Genomic DNA, 17,202 nt, shown 5'->3' with positions numbered 1-17,202 from the left:
AGGGGCGGCAGCGTAGCCTAGTGGTTAGAGCGTTGGACTAGTAACCGGAAGGTTGTGAGTTCAAACCCCCGAGCTGACAAGGTACAAATCTGTCGTTCTGCCCCTGAACAGGCAGTTAACCCACTGTTCCCAGGCCGTCATTGAAAATAAGAATATGTTCTTAACTGACTTGCCTTGTTAAATAAAGGTAAAATTAAAAATTTAAAAATAAGAAATAAGGGTGAGGATACAAATGATCTTGACAACTATTGCCCCATTTCAAGACTAGTATTGTTTAGCTAAGATTCATGAATCCTTGTTTAATGTACAACTTAGTTATTTTTATCTGATAATTGTATTTTCAATATAAACCAAATCAGGGTTTAGGCCTGTGCATTTTACTACCACAGCAACTATGCTAGTTGTTAATGATATTGTCAATGCCTTGGATGCTAAAAATCGCTTTGCTGCCTTGTTTATTGACCTGTCAAAGGCTTTCAACACTGTTGATCATTCTGTTTTGCTGAAGAAATTATCAAGAGTCGGCCTGGGCTATACAGCCTGTTTATGGTTTCAGAATTATCTTAGCGACAGAACTCAGCCCGTCTTGATAGATGGGGTTAAATCTGAATTATCTTAGCGACAGAACTCAGCCCATCTTGATAGATGGGGTTAAATCTGAATTATTTTGAGATTCAAAAAGATGTTCCTCAGGGTTTGATTTTGGGTCCATTATTGTTCACTTTTGTATATTAATGACATAGGAAACACTTAACACTTGTAACATTCATCTCTATGCAGATGACACAGTGTTGTATTCCTGTGCCACCTCGGTGCTGCAGGCCATTCGTGAACTTCAACATAACTTCAACATAACTTTGATTTTAACTTCAGAATTGACCATACAGATCTTAAATTGGTGTTAAAATACAAGTAAAACCAAGCTCATGTTCTCTAGGTCACAAAATGTTGACCCTGAGGACCTGCATATGTGCGCTACAAATGGATCCCAAATTGAGCTTGTTTCTCAATATAAGTATCTGGATGTCTGGATTGATGACAAGTTGTCCTTCGTTAAGCATATAGAAAATCTGACTAAGAAGCTAAGATTGTTTGTTTTTTTATATTGAAGAAAATTAATGCCTTAGTATTGAAAATAGGAGAAAGATCAAACAACACTTCTCCCTGTACTGGATTTTGGTGATATTGTTTACATGCACGTGGCACAACCCTTGGCTGCAGTCTACCATTCAGCAATACGTTTTATAACAGAGGACAATTTTAGGACTCATCATTGTAGTCTGTATAGAAAATGTGGGATGGACCTCTCTGTCTGTAAGAAGAGAGCTGCATTCTCTTTTATTTATTTACAAAGCAATCTGACAGAAACATCCTCTATATGTAACATCATTAATTAAGATAGGAATCAGAAGTTACAAAACCCGTTCTCAGGAATGGATAACACTAGAGATCCCTCCAGTCTCCACAGATTTGTGAAAATCTGCATTTTGTTGCACTTAATTTGTGGAACAATCTGCAGAGTTCACTGCAGTTAGTTGTGCTGTGGCCACTCAGTTTAAATTATTGATGTAGAACCTCTATGTAGTTGAATGCGATTGCTTGTATTAAATATGTTTATTTTGTTATTGTGTACTGAATGAGGTTTTTATATACATATGTGTATGTTGTGTTATCATTCTGCTTTTATTGTAATGTATACAGGGCTCTCTTTGTAACAGAGCTTTGTAATCTGGGTCTTGCTGTTTAACTAAAGGTGCAATAAATCAAATATACATACCTCTGCTTCTTCCAGACTTATAATAAAGGCCAGGCAGCAGACTCCTTATTCCCCAACAGGGAGTGATAGCAACAAGCTGTCTCTCTCCATGCCATCAGTGTAGTGTAGTGGCTACCTATGGCTCTTACAGTAGTTACAGCAGCCTCCTCTGGTCTTGCAGTTCCTCCATGATCCTCGAGAGGTCATTTCTCCAGTGGCAATGTCTTTTTTCTCAGCAACAACGGCAGGTGGGATTTAATCTCTGCTATTATTGCACTTGTACTGAGGGGAGGCCGTGATGCACTCATACTGGGTAGGAGCTATAGGGGATAAATATGAAATATTTCTTCATTTGGATAAGAGGCCTTTTGGTTGAACTGTCACAAAATAAAAACAAATAAAAAATATATATATGGATCCTTTCACGACGTGGAAAATGTTGAGTCAAACTACTCACTTGATCTTTTCTGCTTAAATTCCCCTTGTTCACGTGAAATGTGAAGTAGATGATGTCGGATGTTATTCTGCGGTCGTCGTGGGAAACCGTAGCAGAACAAACATACTCCTGATCCTCTTTCAGGAAAAAGATTCAATCAATAAAACCACAGCGACAATAAACAATATTCCTATTCATGACAAGGGGGCGATCTTCCATCCATTCACTGCATACATGGGAGTCAAATCATAAACTGAAGAAATCTAAATTATGATGGCAACAATTAATCATTCTTCTGTGAGATGTTGACAGGTCACTTGGAAAAGGTCACAGGTCAGTGCAACAGCTTGCAGTGGTACTGTAGAGCTGCTGTGCGAGTTAAGGAACTGCACCCAAAGAGGTGCATTATGCGTGGCAGCCGGTGACAGGACCTCTGCTTGTGTAGGGAACCGTGGACAAGGCGGAGCCACAGACACACCCCAGGCTGTGGTGAACTCAAACAGACCAGCATTGTAGAGGACAACAGTGAAAGGCATGGGGGCATGCTGCAAATCCAGCCTGTGAAGACTCAAACCTTGTAGAGGACAATGAAATGAAAAGGAGCTGCTACTGTATTCCAGCTCCATTCTCCCACATACTGCACTAGTGTGTCAGCCTGCCACTGTTCCACACAGCTGAGCAGCAGGACATGGGCTGGTGGTTGAAAACCAGCAGGACACAGACACAGTGGGCACAGTGGGAGGCTCCTCCATTGATCCTGTGATTCCTGCCCCACTGTGTACTGGGTTCACCTGCTAGGGCAGTAGGACTAACACGAGGAGCCCGGCCCTGGAGGGGTAAAAAAAAAGGTACTGGGTTCAAAAGGTATGCTATTAATTAGCAACAACTTCTGAACAACTCCTGTTAGCTAAACAGATTACCAACAGCTCCTAAAAAAGGAAGGTGTGTATAAGAGAACACACACAGGCGATCATCAGTCTCTAACAATCAGCAAAGAGGTGTTTGGTTCGCTTCTCTTGTGCAACAATTCAAAGTGATAAACCATTTCCTGTTTGGAAACACAATAGATGTGGTAGTCAGAGCAGTTCCCTCTGTTCAATTCATTTCCAGGGCAGAAACAGGTTTCCCTCAAATGAAACAATTTATTGATATTTAGAGGACTAATAAGTGCGTAAATGCACGTTCTCTTTGAGTGGTTAAACAACTTGGCAGTAAGACGAGTGTGGGAAGAGGATTTTCCATTTCTTGTCTTCCCAATGAAATCAGGTAAACAAGCACAAAGCGAGAGGGTCCTAATTATTCCACTTTAAACAACACAAAATGACACCACAACTTAAAAGCTGCCTTCTCAGTGAAAATGTAACAAATACTAAGTAGTTTCCTTCTCTTCAGAGTTTCCTGTAAAGGTTTTAAAGCCATAAAAAAAGTCCACAGGTGAGGCAGTGAACTTGGGAGAGAAATACATATTTTTTTTTCTCAGACAATTTTGTCAACAGATAAAACTAAACCAACCTCATCTTAAAACTTCATATAGTCATATAATGGTACCAACAGTAGGCTATAAAAATATAACTGTTGGCTGACAAAGGGGAAAACTGTGGTTAAAAAATAAAAAAAATCCTACAAAATAATAGCACAACTTATAAAACGTACAATCCCCCCCAAAAAAACTAAATGATCCGTTTATATATTGAATACCTTTTTACTTATTATTAGGTTTACTGTATATTATTTGTTAGCAAATAGCATTAAAATATTGTCATATTCAGACAAACTTGGCGACAGAGCATATTGATTGAATGAAACCGGACCGACAAATAAAAGTCTGTTTTTTCGCTAGTGTAATCTTATCACACATTATAGGTCAAAGGTTATAGGTCACAACGTACTACCAAGGGTCAAGTGGTGCTAAAGACAATGTACACAATAAAATCTACCCGTAGCATCTCTCTTAGTAGGCTATATGTTTGTCGCGTCATTGCATTGATGGACCCATCTATATCAGCTGGGCAAAAATCACTTCTAAATTCCTCATTCAGCCTCTCAATATGTCCAAATATTACTGGAGTCGCTTAAACATTAAAACACATCTGAAAACCGATTGAACACACTGTATTTAAGCTACACCACAGCCAAGTTAAGAATTTACACTCAGCAACTAAAACCCATGTATAGGTGTTTCAACCTCCATTACACATTTTTGTCACAATCCACTTTGTAGTGTTCCATTAACCATTCCATGAACACAGGATTTTCAGGTGAAACCGAACCAGTTACACAGGTTAAAACACCAGGTGTAACCGAACCAGTTACACAGGCTAAAACACCAGGTGTAAACCGAACCAGTTACACAGGCTAAAACACCAGGTGTAACCGAACCAGTTACACAGGGTAAAACACCAGGTGTAACCGAACCAGTTACACAGGGTAAAACCAGTTACACCAGTTACACAGGGTAAAACACCAGGTGTAACCGAACCAGTTACACAGGGTAAAACACCAGGTGTAACCGAACCAGTTACACAGGCTAAAACACCAGGTGTAACCGAACCAGTTACACAGGGTAAAACACCAGGTGTAACCGAACCAATTACACAGGGTAAAACACCAAGTGTAACCGAACCAGTTACACAGGGTAAAACACCAGGTGTAACCGAACCAATTACACAGGGTAAAACACCAAGTGTAACCGAACCAGTTACACAGGGTAAAACACCAGGTGTAACCGAACACCAGATAGCCTACCGTGCATATAGGTACATTCAGATACATTCAGATTTCTATGTTTAGAACATGTTCATGTATCAGAGAAAGCCAGTAAGGACATATCCAAACATTAATGTCCTCAATAATTTTTTTTATGAGAAATCCAAACGGAATGATTTATAGCCTCACCATACCAGTCAAAACAGGGCCTGATGGTATCTTTCTCAAAATGATTTATAGCCTCACCATACCAGTCAAAACAGGGCCTGATGGTATCTTTCTCAAAATGATTTATAGCCTCACCATACCAGTCAAAACAGGGCCTGATGGTATCTTTCTCAAAATGATTTATAGCCTCACCATACCAGTCAAAACAGGGCCTGATGGTATCTTTCTCAAAATGTGACATTTAGAATAAAGAAATGGTTAGTGAACAAAGGGTTTTGAGGTGACTATTTTGCTAAAAAATATATAATTAACTTTAAATGACGCCAACTGATTGTAATAAGCATAAAGTAGTATAACATATACATAATACAACCAAACACTAACAGCAGAGCAAATCTTAAGAGAGAAGTTTCAACTTTTACAAACAGCGGTTGGTTCAAGTTTTCCTAAATGAAAACAAAAAAGGGGCCATTATACCTCATTTTAAATTACAGTAGATTTTTCATTTTATTTATAGAATGTCCCCCCTTTTATAATATTCCAGCAGAATTGTTTCTGCAAACACTGGCTAGAAATGATCACACCCTTTATAAAACAGGGTTCCAAAATTACACATTTGTTGACTTTCAGGGGGACATTTTATACTTATTTTGGTGGGAAAAATAGTGACATAGCCTATCCTCCCCATAACCCTACTCTCTAGTAGCACCCCATGAGGCAGAACTCAACACACAGCATGCAATAGTAGTTTTTTTTCTTATTTTTTTACAATATCATTGATGTTTTGCTTCCTCTATCTGATTGTAGTTATGATGGCCCTCGCACCACGACCATCACCAGATAGTCCTCGTCGGTTTTGGCCAGAGCTTTAGCCGAGGCATCAATGAACTGCTGTGAGAACTCACAGGGAGGGAACGCATGGAGAACACCCTGGTGGTCCTTATCCCGGCTGCCTCCAACGGGCAGGCTGATGACTCCAGCTGCCTGCTTCTGTTTCAGGTAGGACACCAGATTGCGGAGAGGACGCTGGGTGGAAGCTGCAGGGTCCGTCGACGACACCTCCTCGCCACCGGAACCGGGAACCGCCAGGAGGACGGCGTAGCCGCCGGGGCCGGCCGCTTTGATGCGTCTGGAGACCTCGTCCAGCTTGGGCTGGTCGAGGCGGAGACGCTGGGTGATCTTGAGCTCCCCAACCTGTCTCCCAGTGGGGCCGTCGACGAGGAGGTCCTTGGCCACGCCCTGGTGACCCTCCAGGAGGTGCATGTTGGCGGGGAAGTTGCTGTTCTTCAGGAGGAGCATGCCGTGCCAGGCCAGGCTCAGCTTGGATGACTGACTGCCTTTAGAGCCGCCCTGGTCTGAGGAGCGATCCCTCTTAGCTCCGGGTCCTTTGCTGCTGCTGTCGCCGGCTTTACGTTTCCGCTCCCCTGCTGAGGATGAGAGGCCACTGCTGGAGGCCCCTCTTTCGGCAAGACTCCCCTGGCTCTTTAGTCTCCTGTCCCCCCCGCCAGGATGCTCCAGACTGAGGCGACGGTCTCGTCCAGGGGAGGGTCTGTCGTCGCCGCCACGAGGGGTACGCTCTGAGTCACTGAAGCGGCCCCCGTTGGGGCTACCATCTGGGGTTGGACCCCCTCGGTGTCGGCGTGCCGTGCGGTCAGTGCTGTCAGGAGAGACGTCAAGATGGCGACCGTCATCCATAAGGTGTCGTTTCCGTCTTGGGTCGCAGCCGCGCCCTGCCAGCTCTCGCTCCAGAGACCAGGGCTCCCTCCCTCCCGGCCGCCGGTCCCGCTCCAGCGGCTCAAAGGTCCCGGGACGTACCCGCTCACGCATAGCCGGGATGGGGGGCCACTCGGCCCCGGGGAAACCCAGTTCTCTCTCTCTGAAGTGGAGCAGTGGTGGAGTCCTGTCCCTCAGGGGCTCAGCTATGGCGCGGTGGATGAAAGCCTCTGCCACCATGTCGAAGGAGGGTAGAGGAAGAGGCTGAAGGAACTGCTGCTGGTAGTGGTGCTCTGTGTCTGCAAAGTCCACCCTGAGTCTCCTCTCGGGCCCCCCCAGAGGGAAGCCACGCATATGCGTGCACGCAGCCTGAGCAGCGTCAAGGCTCTCGTACTGTATGTAAGCCCAGGTGTCCCCCTTTCTGTAGTCAATGGTCCTTATTGTACCAAAGCGGTCAAACTCTCTGGCCAATGCTGCTAGGGGGACCCAGGGTCCGAGCCCACCCACCCATAGGCGTGTGGTGGGGGTGGCCTTACCATAGCCAATCTTTATGGGGTTACGGCCCACTATCTTCCCAGACATGGTGAGTTTGGCGCGGTGGGCCATGTCGAGATTCTCAAACTTGAGGAACCCGTATGTGCTGGTTTGTCCCCGTGTGGGCTTAATATCCACCTCTGTTATCAACCCAAACCTGTCGAAGGCCCGTCTCAGGTCTGTCTCTGTGACAGTGATGTCCAAGTTGCCCAGAAACAGTGTTCTGTTAGCTCTTTGGTCATCCTCTGGGGAGATAAAATCCTCATCGCGGAAAGCAGAAGCTCTCTCTACAATGAAAGCTGGACCTGGGCGCACCCTGGCTTCAAACAGGGCAAACTCCCTCTCCCGCTCTAGGTCTCTGGGCAAAGGAGGGGGTGGGGGAGGAGGGAGGCGCCCAAGGGCCAGCTGCTGTAGTCTGTAGTCTCTGTATCCAAGCACAGATGGGGAGAGGGGTCTCTGGGTGTGTAAGTGTCTGTGGCCTGGGGCTCCAACATATGGGTCTCTGTCAACTCGCTCAACTGGAGAACGGCTTCTCCTCCTGTTAATGTACACTGCATCGATTTTCAGAGGTCGGTCATAAAGTACTAACCTACCCCGGGCGTGTTTAGCAGCTCTGGCATCCTCGGGCTTTCTGAAGTTGACAAACGCAATTCTCTCGTCGTTGCTGCGGCTTATTTTGACACTCACGTCCCCGAATTTTTTGAATTCGTGGAAAAGTCCATCTTCTATGTCTTCATCGCTCAACTGGGTGCCCAGTTCACTGATTTTGAGAGTTTTGTACTCACTCTCGTTGTTGTTAGGTGGAGGCGGAACACGCTCGCCGCGAGCATTAGTCCTTGCCGCGGCTAAATCGAGTGTCAAACCCAGGTTGTGGTTCTTACCGGTAGAGGTTGCAGCAGCAACGGGATAGCTATGGTTACTCCCACCGGTTCGACTCGATACATGTCCATCAAAATCCCGGCCTCTCTTGTCACCCAACAAACTCCTTCTCGTAGATCCTCCGTCACTTTTAGTCGAGCTATTCCCATTATTACTCCCACTGGAAACCGAGATAGCCCTCATTTTCTTGCTGGGCGGGTGGCCTCCTCCCCTGTCTCGGATATCATCCAAAGCCCGAGAACGCTTTTTAATCGGTGACCTTTCTTTGCCTTTCATTGCAGCTCACCATACAACGATTATGACTTGTCTTATATTATTTATGTATAATGTCTTGCAGTAAATCAGTGAAAAGGTGAATTCCGATTATCACTGACCCTGCCGCAAATCAACAACATCCGCCATTTTGTCTAGAATTCTATCAGAGCCCGCCCCTTCGAGCTGATTGGACTGAAAACTGTGTGGAAAACAATCACCATGTTTACAGTGGATGTCAGTCAAATCCGAAATAACAGAAACTCTAAAAATATTTGTTTTGGTTAAAAGTTGTTTAGCATACAGCCATGCGTTCTATATTTAGTTATCTATGTTTTAAAATAACTATTATTATTGATCATAATAAAGTGTACTACACATTTTTTGTAAAACACTGCACAGAGGAGGAATACAACACCATTCTATTTTGCGCTAGGTTTTTAAAAGGCATGCATTGTGAGAGTTTTTTTTTAATGAATTGTATAAAACTATTTCAGTGGGGTTAGAAATTGACAATATTTTTTTAATTTCCAATTTTCTCTTTCTAAAGCGGTACTTTTGCAATCTCTCCACATGATGGTGCCATCTGAGTAGCATACTAAAACTTACTTATAACCATGCAGTGGTTAGTGTCTTGTAACCATGCAGTAGCGGCTTAAGCAAATACATTAACTACTGTATGTGTTGTGTTTTTCAGAATATACTTAAAGTGCTTTTGGTCAAAATGTTTATAAGACAGCCAATAGTCAGTCTCAGTAGGCCTATATCGGCCTGTATGTGACAGGGTATGAACCTTAGTTTTGGTCAGTGTTTCCCCTTGGGATGGGGTCGATTGTACTAAGTAGGCAGGCCTATGTGTTAACTGGTTATCATTGTTTGTTTTTTCCAAGATTGACATACACTACAGGACCAAAAGTATGTGGACATACCTTCAAATTAGTGGATTCAGCTATTTCAGCCACACCCGTTGCTGACAGGTGTATAAAATCGAGCGGATGGCCATGCAATCTCCATAGACAAATATTGGCAGTAGAATTGCCCGCACTTTGCTACCAAGTGGCGCAGCGGTCTAAGGCACTGCATCTCAGTGCTAGAGGTGTCACTACAGAAACTGGTTAGATCCCGGGCTGTATCACAACCGGCCGTGATCAGGAGTCCCATAGGGCGGAGCACAATTGGCCCAGCGTCGTCCGGGTTAGGGGAGGGTTTGGCCAGGGTAGGACGTCATTGTAAATAAGAAATTGTTCTTAACGGACTTGCCTAGTTAAATAAAGGTTCAATCAAAATAAGAGCTCAGTGACTTTCATGTGGCACCATCATAGGATGCCACCTTTCCAATGAGTCAGTTTGTCAAATTCCTGCCCTGCTGGAGCTGCCCCAGTCAACTGTAAGTGCTGTTATTGTGAAGTGGAAACGTCTAGGAGCAACAACGGCTCAGTGGTAGACCACACAAGCTCACAGAATGGGGCCGCTGAAGTGCATAGCGCGTAAAAATAGTCTTTCCTCAGGTGCAACACTCACTACCCATTTCCAAACTGCCTTTTGAAGCAATGTCAGCACATTAATTGTTCATTGCGAGCTGCAGGAAATGGGTTTCCATGGCCGAGCAGCCACACACAAGCCAAAAATCACCATGTGCAATGCCAAGCGTCAGCTGGAGTGGTGTAAAGCTCACAGCCATTGGACTCTGGAAACATGTTCTCTGGAGTGATAAATCACGCTTCCCCATCTGGCAGTTCAACGGATGGATCTTGGTTTAGCTGATGGCAGGAGAACACTACCTGCCCGAATGCATAGTGCCAACTGTAAAGTTTGGTGGAGGAGGAGTAATGGTCTAGGGCTGTCTTTAATGGTTTGGGCTAGGCGTCTTAGTTCAATACCATAACATTCTATATGATTCTGTGCTTCCAACTTTGTGGAAACAGTTTGGGGAAAGCCCTTTCCTGTTTATGCATGACAATGCCCCCATGCACAGAAATGGTTTGTCGAGATTGGTGTGGAAGAACTTGCCTGACCTGCACAGAACCCTGACCTCAACTCCATCACACACCTTTGGGATGAATTGGAATGCCGAATGCGAGCCAGGCCTAATCGCCTTACTACATTAGTGCCCGACCTCACTAATGCTTTTGTGGCTGAATGGAAGCAAGTCCACACAGCAATGTTCCAACATCTAGTGGAAAGCCTACCCAGAAGAGTGGAGGCTGTTAGAGCAGCGAGGTGGGGGGGGGGTGGGGGTGTAATGAGATGTTCGATGTTTTGATAGCAGTGTTTTTTGATACCTAGTAAGTCTTAACTAGGTATTAACTTCACCCCCCCCTCCATTCAGATCAGCTGCTAAATCTATTCTACCCTTTCTTCTCTCACCTTTGAAATAAAACCCAAAGCAACCTGACACTTATAGCTGAGCTCTCTCTCTCCTTAATTCTATTACCTCTCATGTTGACAGTTACAGTAGGGCCCTGTAGGCCTACACCGCATGCTGGCAATTATGAGCTTATAGGTACAAAACTGTTAATGCCGATTAATCACACCAAGCTTCTCAGAGTAGGATTGCTGTTATAGGATAAGTTTACCCCTGCCCTTATGTTGTATGATTTTTTTATTTTTTATCTCAAATTATAATAATGCTAAATTGATCCTAGATCTGCACTCCTAATTTGAGATACTTAATGATTACTGGCCTAGATCACAGCAGTTAATTGGGGGAGGACGGGCTTGAATGGAATGGCTGGAACGTATTGAATGGAATGGTATTGAATGGAATGGTATTGAATGGAATGGCTGGAACGGTATTGAATGGAATGGCTGGAATGGTATTGAATGGAATGGCTGGAACGGTATTGAATGGAATGGTATTGAATGGAATGGCTGGAACGGTATTGAATGGAATGGCTGGAATGGTATTGAATGGAATGGCTGGAACGGTATTGAATGGAATGGTATTGAATGGAATGGTATTGAATGGAATGGCTGGAATGGTATTGAATGGAATGGCTGAAACGGTATTGAATGGAATGGTATTGAATGGAATGGCTGGAACGGTATTGAATGGAACGGTATTGAATGGAATGGCTGGAACGGTATTGAATGGAATGGTATTGAATGGAATGGTATTGAATGGAATGGTATTGAATGGAACGGTATTGAATGGAATGGCTGGAATGGTATTGAATGGAATGGCTGGAATGGTATTGAATGGAATGGCTGGAACGGTATTGAATGGAATGGCTGGAATGGTATTGAATGGAATGGCTGGAACGGTATTGAATGGAATGGCTGGAACGGTATTGAATGGAATGGCTGGAATGGTATTGAATGGAATGGCTGGAACGGTATTGAATGGAATGGCTGGAACGGTATTGAATGGAATGGCTGGAACGGTATTGAATGGAATGGCTGGAACGGTATTGAATGGAATGGCTGGAATGGTATTGAATGGAATGGCTGGAACGGTATTGAATGGAATGGTATTGAATGGAACGGTATTGAATGGAATGGTATTGAATGGAACGGTATTGAATGGAATGGTATTGAATGGAATGGTATTGAATGGAACGGTATTGAATGGAATGGTATTGAATGGAATGGTATTGAATGGAACGGTATTGAATGGAATGGTATTGAATGGAACGGTATTGAATGGAATGGTATTGAATGGAATGGTATTGAATGGAACGGTATTGAATGGAATGGTATTGAATGGAATGGCTGGAATGGTATTGAATTGAATGGCTGGAACGGTATTGAATGGAATGGCTGGAACGGTATTGAATTGAATGGCTGGAACGGTATTGAATGGAATGGCTGGAACGGTATTGAATGGAATGGCTGGAATGGTATTGAATTGAATGGCTGGAACGGTATTGAATGGAATGGCTGGAACGGTATTGAATGGAATGGCTGGAACGGTATTGAATGGAATGGCTGGAACGGTATTGAATGGAATGGTATTGAACACATTAAACACATGGTTTCTGTATGTTTGATGCTATTCCATTCACTCCATTCCAGCCATTACTATGAGCTTTCCTCCCCTCAGCAGCCTCCTGTGGCTTAGATGCCTGATCATGAGCATGATGTGAGAGGTCAGAATAGCAGCACAGACACGGCATCACTAGTTTATGATTCAGGGCAGTCAAGGTACGTCTGTGGCACAGATCAAAAGCTTGGTGTACTTCTTGAAACTACGGTCGGAACGACAGCTTTGCAGATTTAATGACACGTTCAGAGGTATTTCTTTGGGTAATGAGGTCAATATATGTATGTACAGGCGCCAGTGACAGCCCTCACCCAATGACCCCGAATAAAGAGCCTGTGTGTGTGTGTGTGTGTGTGTGTGTGTGTGTGTGTGTGTGTGTGTGTGTGTGTGTGTGTGTGTGTGTGTGTGTGTGTGTGTGTGTGTGTGTGTGTGTGCGTGCGTGCGTGCGTGCGTGTGTGTGCGTGTGTGCGTGCGTGCGTGTGTGTGTGTGTGTGTGTGTGTGTGTGTGTGTGTGTGTGTGTGTGTGTGTGTGTGTGTGTGTGTGTGTGTGTGTGTGTGTGCGTGTGTGTGTGTGTCGGACATGGATGAGGAACGTTTGTCGCACACCTAGGACCTAAGCCACCACTCTATGGTGTGTTTGATGGATGACACTGTTGCACTAATGATAAACAGCAACGCAGGGTAGGCCTGCATATTTTAGCCTGGTTCACTGAGTTAAGATACACTAGCTCCTGTACTCCTGAGTTTACTTGGAATGCAACTTAAGTAACTAATTCAATGAGCTCTACACACTTTTTTCCAGTTAAAATAGTTCATTTTCACTCTGACTGACTAGGCTTTAGAGAAATGTTGAGTCATCTTGTCTCCAGAGTATTTTGCAATGAATAGGGACAGATGATGGACTACTGTCATTTTAATACAAAGCGTTTATAGTACTCACTGTACTGACTGGCGTTTTTTACAATCGCCTGAAGTAAAGCAAACGTAATGACACATTTTACATGTCAATTTCACTGCATCATCCTATGTAATGTTAACTCTTGTCTGTTTTTTTATAGTTTAACACCTCTATTTTGAGAGTCTGATACCTCAACTTTAAACATTACAGTAAATGTTACTTTGAGAGACCACATGACTCATTCATTGTGAGTCGGAGGCCTATACGCTATTACACTATTTCCTCTTCTTGGTTTCCACAGGCCATTCATCCGTCTCCTTAATTTCTGCTCTGCTCTGAAGTCTCCTCTTATCTCTTCCACTTCATCTGAGGTTTAATCAGTGCTGGGGCTGTGCAGCTGGAGAGTGAATGCCGGGGTGTATTCATTGGGACAAGGGAAAACGTTTTAAAACAGTCTGAAACAGAAAATGAAAATGTGAATTTCTTATTGCACAAGTCCAAGTAGTCGTCCCTCCCTGTTTCCGTCTGCTTTCTTCCATTTGGTGCCTAATGAATATGGCGCTGCTGCTGTCTCCTAGGGTCTGGCTGGAATTTGAAAGCTGTATGTGGGTGTGGAAAGTGTCTCTGACGGGTTTGCTTTTCACTCCCTCTACTATGCTCAGCTCCTCTATTGAAACCACATGTCGGCTTACACAAAACAAGGCACAGATCAGGGGAGGCCGGGAGGGGACTGGCTGGCATCTAATCTGTTCCAGCATTGCTGTCATAGCACTGAAGTAATGAGAGGGAAGGGAGGATGGGAGTAAGAGAGAGAGCACCAAATATTTGCCCATAGCAATCTAACCACTTGGGGAAGCAAAGTAGCTTTGAAGGATCTGTCTTTCACTGTAAATCATTTTCAGATCAGAGAAGATGCATTACCAAAAAAAATCTCCCAGATTGTCCGGTATGGCTAGCTGACACGTATTGGGCATCTTGTCATGTTCATCATCTTGTCATGTTCATCATCTTGTCATGTTTACCATCTTGTCATGTTTACCAGATGGGGTGGTGCCACGCAACTCTACAGTTCAGAGCAGCACCAGCCATTGATGAGAAGACATTACACACAGAAAGAGCATGTAGTTATCTTCATCTTCCTCCAATCAACCACACCATCCTGCTGCATCCTACTGCTGGCTTGTTTGCCTCTGAAGCTAAACTGCCCTGCAGGGTTGGGCATGTTCAACCCTTGGATGGGAGACCAGATGCTGCTGGAAGTGTTGTTGGAGGGCCAGTAGGGGCCACTCCTCCCTCTGGTCTAAGGAGACCCCAATAACGGTGGTGTATAAAAATGACAAGGCCATGCATTTACCACCAATCCCTTCTTATACATTGCTCTCCATTACATTTATTTTTGTATGGGTCATTATCACAGTATACATGATCCCAATATTAGCGCCAAGACACCGCTAATTTAAAAAATAAAATGTAAAGTGGATTGTGAGGGTTTATTGGCGCATTGAACCATGCCTTTAGTTTGAAAACCACCTGGATATGTTTATATATATAATATATGCCATTTAGCAGACGCTTTTATCCAAAGCGACTTACAGTCATGTGTGCATACATTCTACGTATGGGTGGTCCCGGGGATCGAACCCACTACCATGGCGTTACAAGCGCCATGCTCTACCAACTGAGCTACAGAAGGACTACCTGCGTAGCTCAATGACGTCATGTCTGAACTCCAACATCTTTGTGCACGTTCGGCCATTGTCTCCATGAGTTACAATAACTCATGGAGGCTTTCCCTGGGTCATTGAAACCCATATGTAATGTGGAAAATCATGCCACACCACCACTGTGTCAAGTCCAGGGCCTATCAGTATACAGTAATTAATCACCTCTCCATAAAATACTCCTTGTGATAAAAAATAAATAAATGAAGAAACGACCAGGGAATTATAACCCCAATTTCTTCATAGCTCATCATTCATTTGAGTTTTTGGGTTGACCCTCTCTGTTGCCAGATGTGAACTAGGTAGACCCTGCATTCTCAATACAGAGCGGGGACTCTGGAGGGATGCCTGATAGCCGGCCTACACTTCATCATCAATGGCATAGTGCAGTCGCTCAGTTAGTTTTTCATTAATAGGCCTACCACTTTAAACTGATGCATGGGGTGCCATCCGAAGGCCTCTTGATGTGAGGCCAGCTATACTGCTACATACACACCACACACACACACAGAGCCCTTCCCTCAGCACACCTCAATGGACAAACCTGGACGTTGTGTAGGAATATTGTTTATTCTGTACTTCCTTCTTTTCACTCTGTTAATTAGGTTATTATTGTCGAGTAACTACAATGTTGTTGATTAATCTACAGTTTTCTCCTATTAAAGCCATTAAACTCTTAACTGTTTTAAAGTCACCATTGGCCTCATGGTGAAATCCCTGAGCGGTTTCCTTCCTCTCTGGCAACTGGAAGATATAGGACGGACGCCTATATCTCTGTAGTGACTGGGTGTATTGATACACCATCCAAAGTGTTAACAACTTCACCATGCTCAAAGGGATATTTGATGTCTGCTTTTTATTTTGACCCATCTACCAATAGGTGACCTACTTTGCGAGGCAATGGAAAACCTCCCTGGTCTTTGTGGTTGAATCTGTGTTTGAAGTTCACTGCTCGACTGAGGGACCTTACAGATATTTGTATTTGTGGGATACAGAGATGAGGTAGTCGTTTAAAATAATGTTAAACACTATTATTGCACACAGAGTAAACTTATTATGTGACCTGTTAACCAAATATTTCCTCCTGAACTTATTCAGTGTTGAAAGTGTTGAATACTTATTGACCCAAGACATTTCAGCTTTTCATTTTTTTTAAATAAATGTGTAAAATGTTCTACAAACATACCGTACATTACCAAAAGTACAGTACTGCAGATGTTTTAGTAACCTTCCCCAGATCTGTGCCTCGACACAATCCTGTCTCGGAGCTCTACGGACAATTCCTTCGACCTCATGGCTTGGTTTTTGCTCTGGCGTGCCCTGTCAACTGTGGGAGCTTATGTAGACAGTGGTGTGCCTTTCCAAATCATGTCCAATTAATTGAATTTACCACAGGTGTCATGCAGGTGAAAGAGGACCCAAAAGCGACTTAACAGAAACAGAGTTTATTAAAGTCCAAACAGGGAATAACAGAAATCCTCTAGACTTGTAGAGGGGAAATAACTGGAGAAGCGGCCACAGACTGCAGGTCGCTTCGGGTAGGCGCAGGCCGTAGTCGACAGAGACACCTGCTCACACGCAGCATCTGATGAAGGCAAAAAACACGACAGGACAGGGCGATACACAATCACAGCAAAAACACGACAGGACAGGGCGAAACGCAATCACAGCATGGTGAATACAATACAAGGAACCGACGGGACAGGAACGGATCACAAAGGAATAAATAGGGACTCTAATCAGGGGAAAGGATCGGGAACAGGTGTGGGAAGACTAAATGATGATTAGGGGAATAGGAACAGCTGGGAGCAGGAACGGAACGATAGAGAGAAGAGAGAGCGAGAGAGTGAGAGAGGGAGGGGGAGAGAGAGGGATAGAAGGAGGGAAAGAACCAAATAAGACCAGCAGAGGGAAACGAATAGCATGGGGAGCACAGGGACAAGACATGATAATAAATGACAAACATGACAGTACCCCCCACTCACCGAGCGCCTCCTGGCGCACTCGAGGAGGAATCCTGGCGGCAACGGAGGAAATCATCGATGAGTGAACGGTCCAGCACGTCCCGAGACGGAACCCAACTCCTCTCCTCAGGACCGTAACCCTCCCAATCCACTAGGTATTGGTGACCCCGTCCCGAGAACGCATGTCCATGAT

The 17,202-nt window shown here is 44.3% G+C and overlaps 1 protein-coding gene across 1 annotated transcript; it reads right to left on the bottom strand.

Moving 5' to 3' along the window:
• Positions 1-4,639: 4,639 nt before the first annotated feature.
• LOC124045485 (RNA-binding protein 15-like) lies at positions 4,640-8,624 on the bottom strand. The gene has a single exon (XM_046364805.1). It carries the CDS (start codon positions 8,466-8,468, stop codon positions 5,874-5,876), a length of 2,595 nt encoding a protein of 864 aa, XP_046220761.1. The 5' UTR covers positions 8,469-8,624; the 3' UTR covers positions 4,640-5,873.
• Positions 8,625-17,202: the final 8,578 nt, after the last annotated feature.

This window comes from Oncorhynchus gorbuscha, linkage group LG10 (genome assembly GCF_021184085.1).
Source record: "Oncorhynchus gorbuscha isolate QuinsamMale2020 ecotype Even-year linkage group LG10, OgorEven_v1.0, whole genome shotgun sequence".
In the NCBI taxonomy this organism is placed as follows: domain Eukaryota; kingdom Metazoa; phylum Chordata; class Actinopteri; order Salmoniformes; family Salmonidae; genus Oncorhynchus; species Oncorhynchus gorbuscha.
This window is presented reverse-complemented; position numbering and strand designations above follow the sequence as displayed.

Bases quoted from the DNA above. Each gene is read 5' to 3' on its own strand.
- LOC124045485 (XM_046364805.1), bottom strand. From the start codon at position 8,468: ATGAAAGGCAAAGAAAGGTCACCGATTAAAAAGCGTTCTCGGGCTTTG.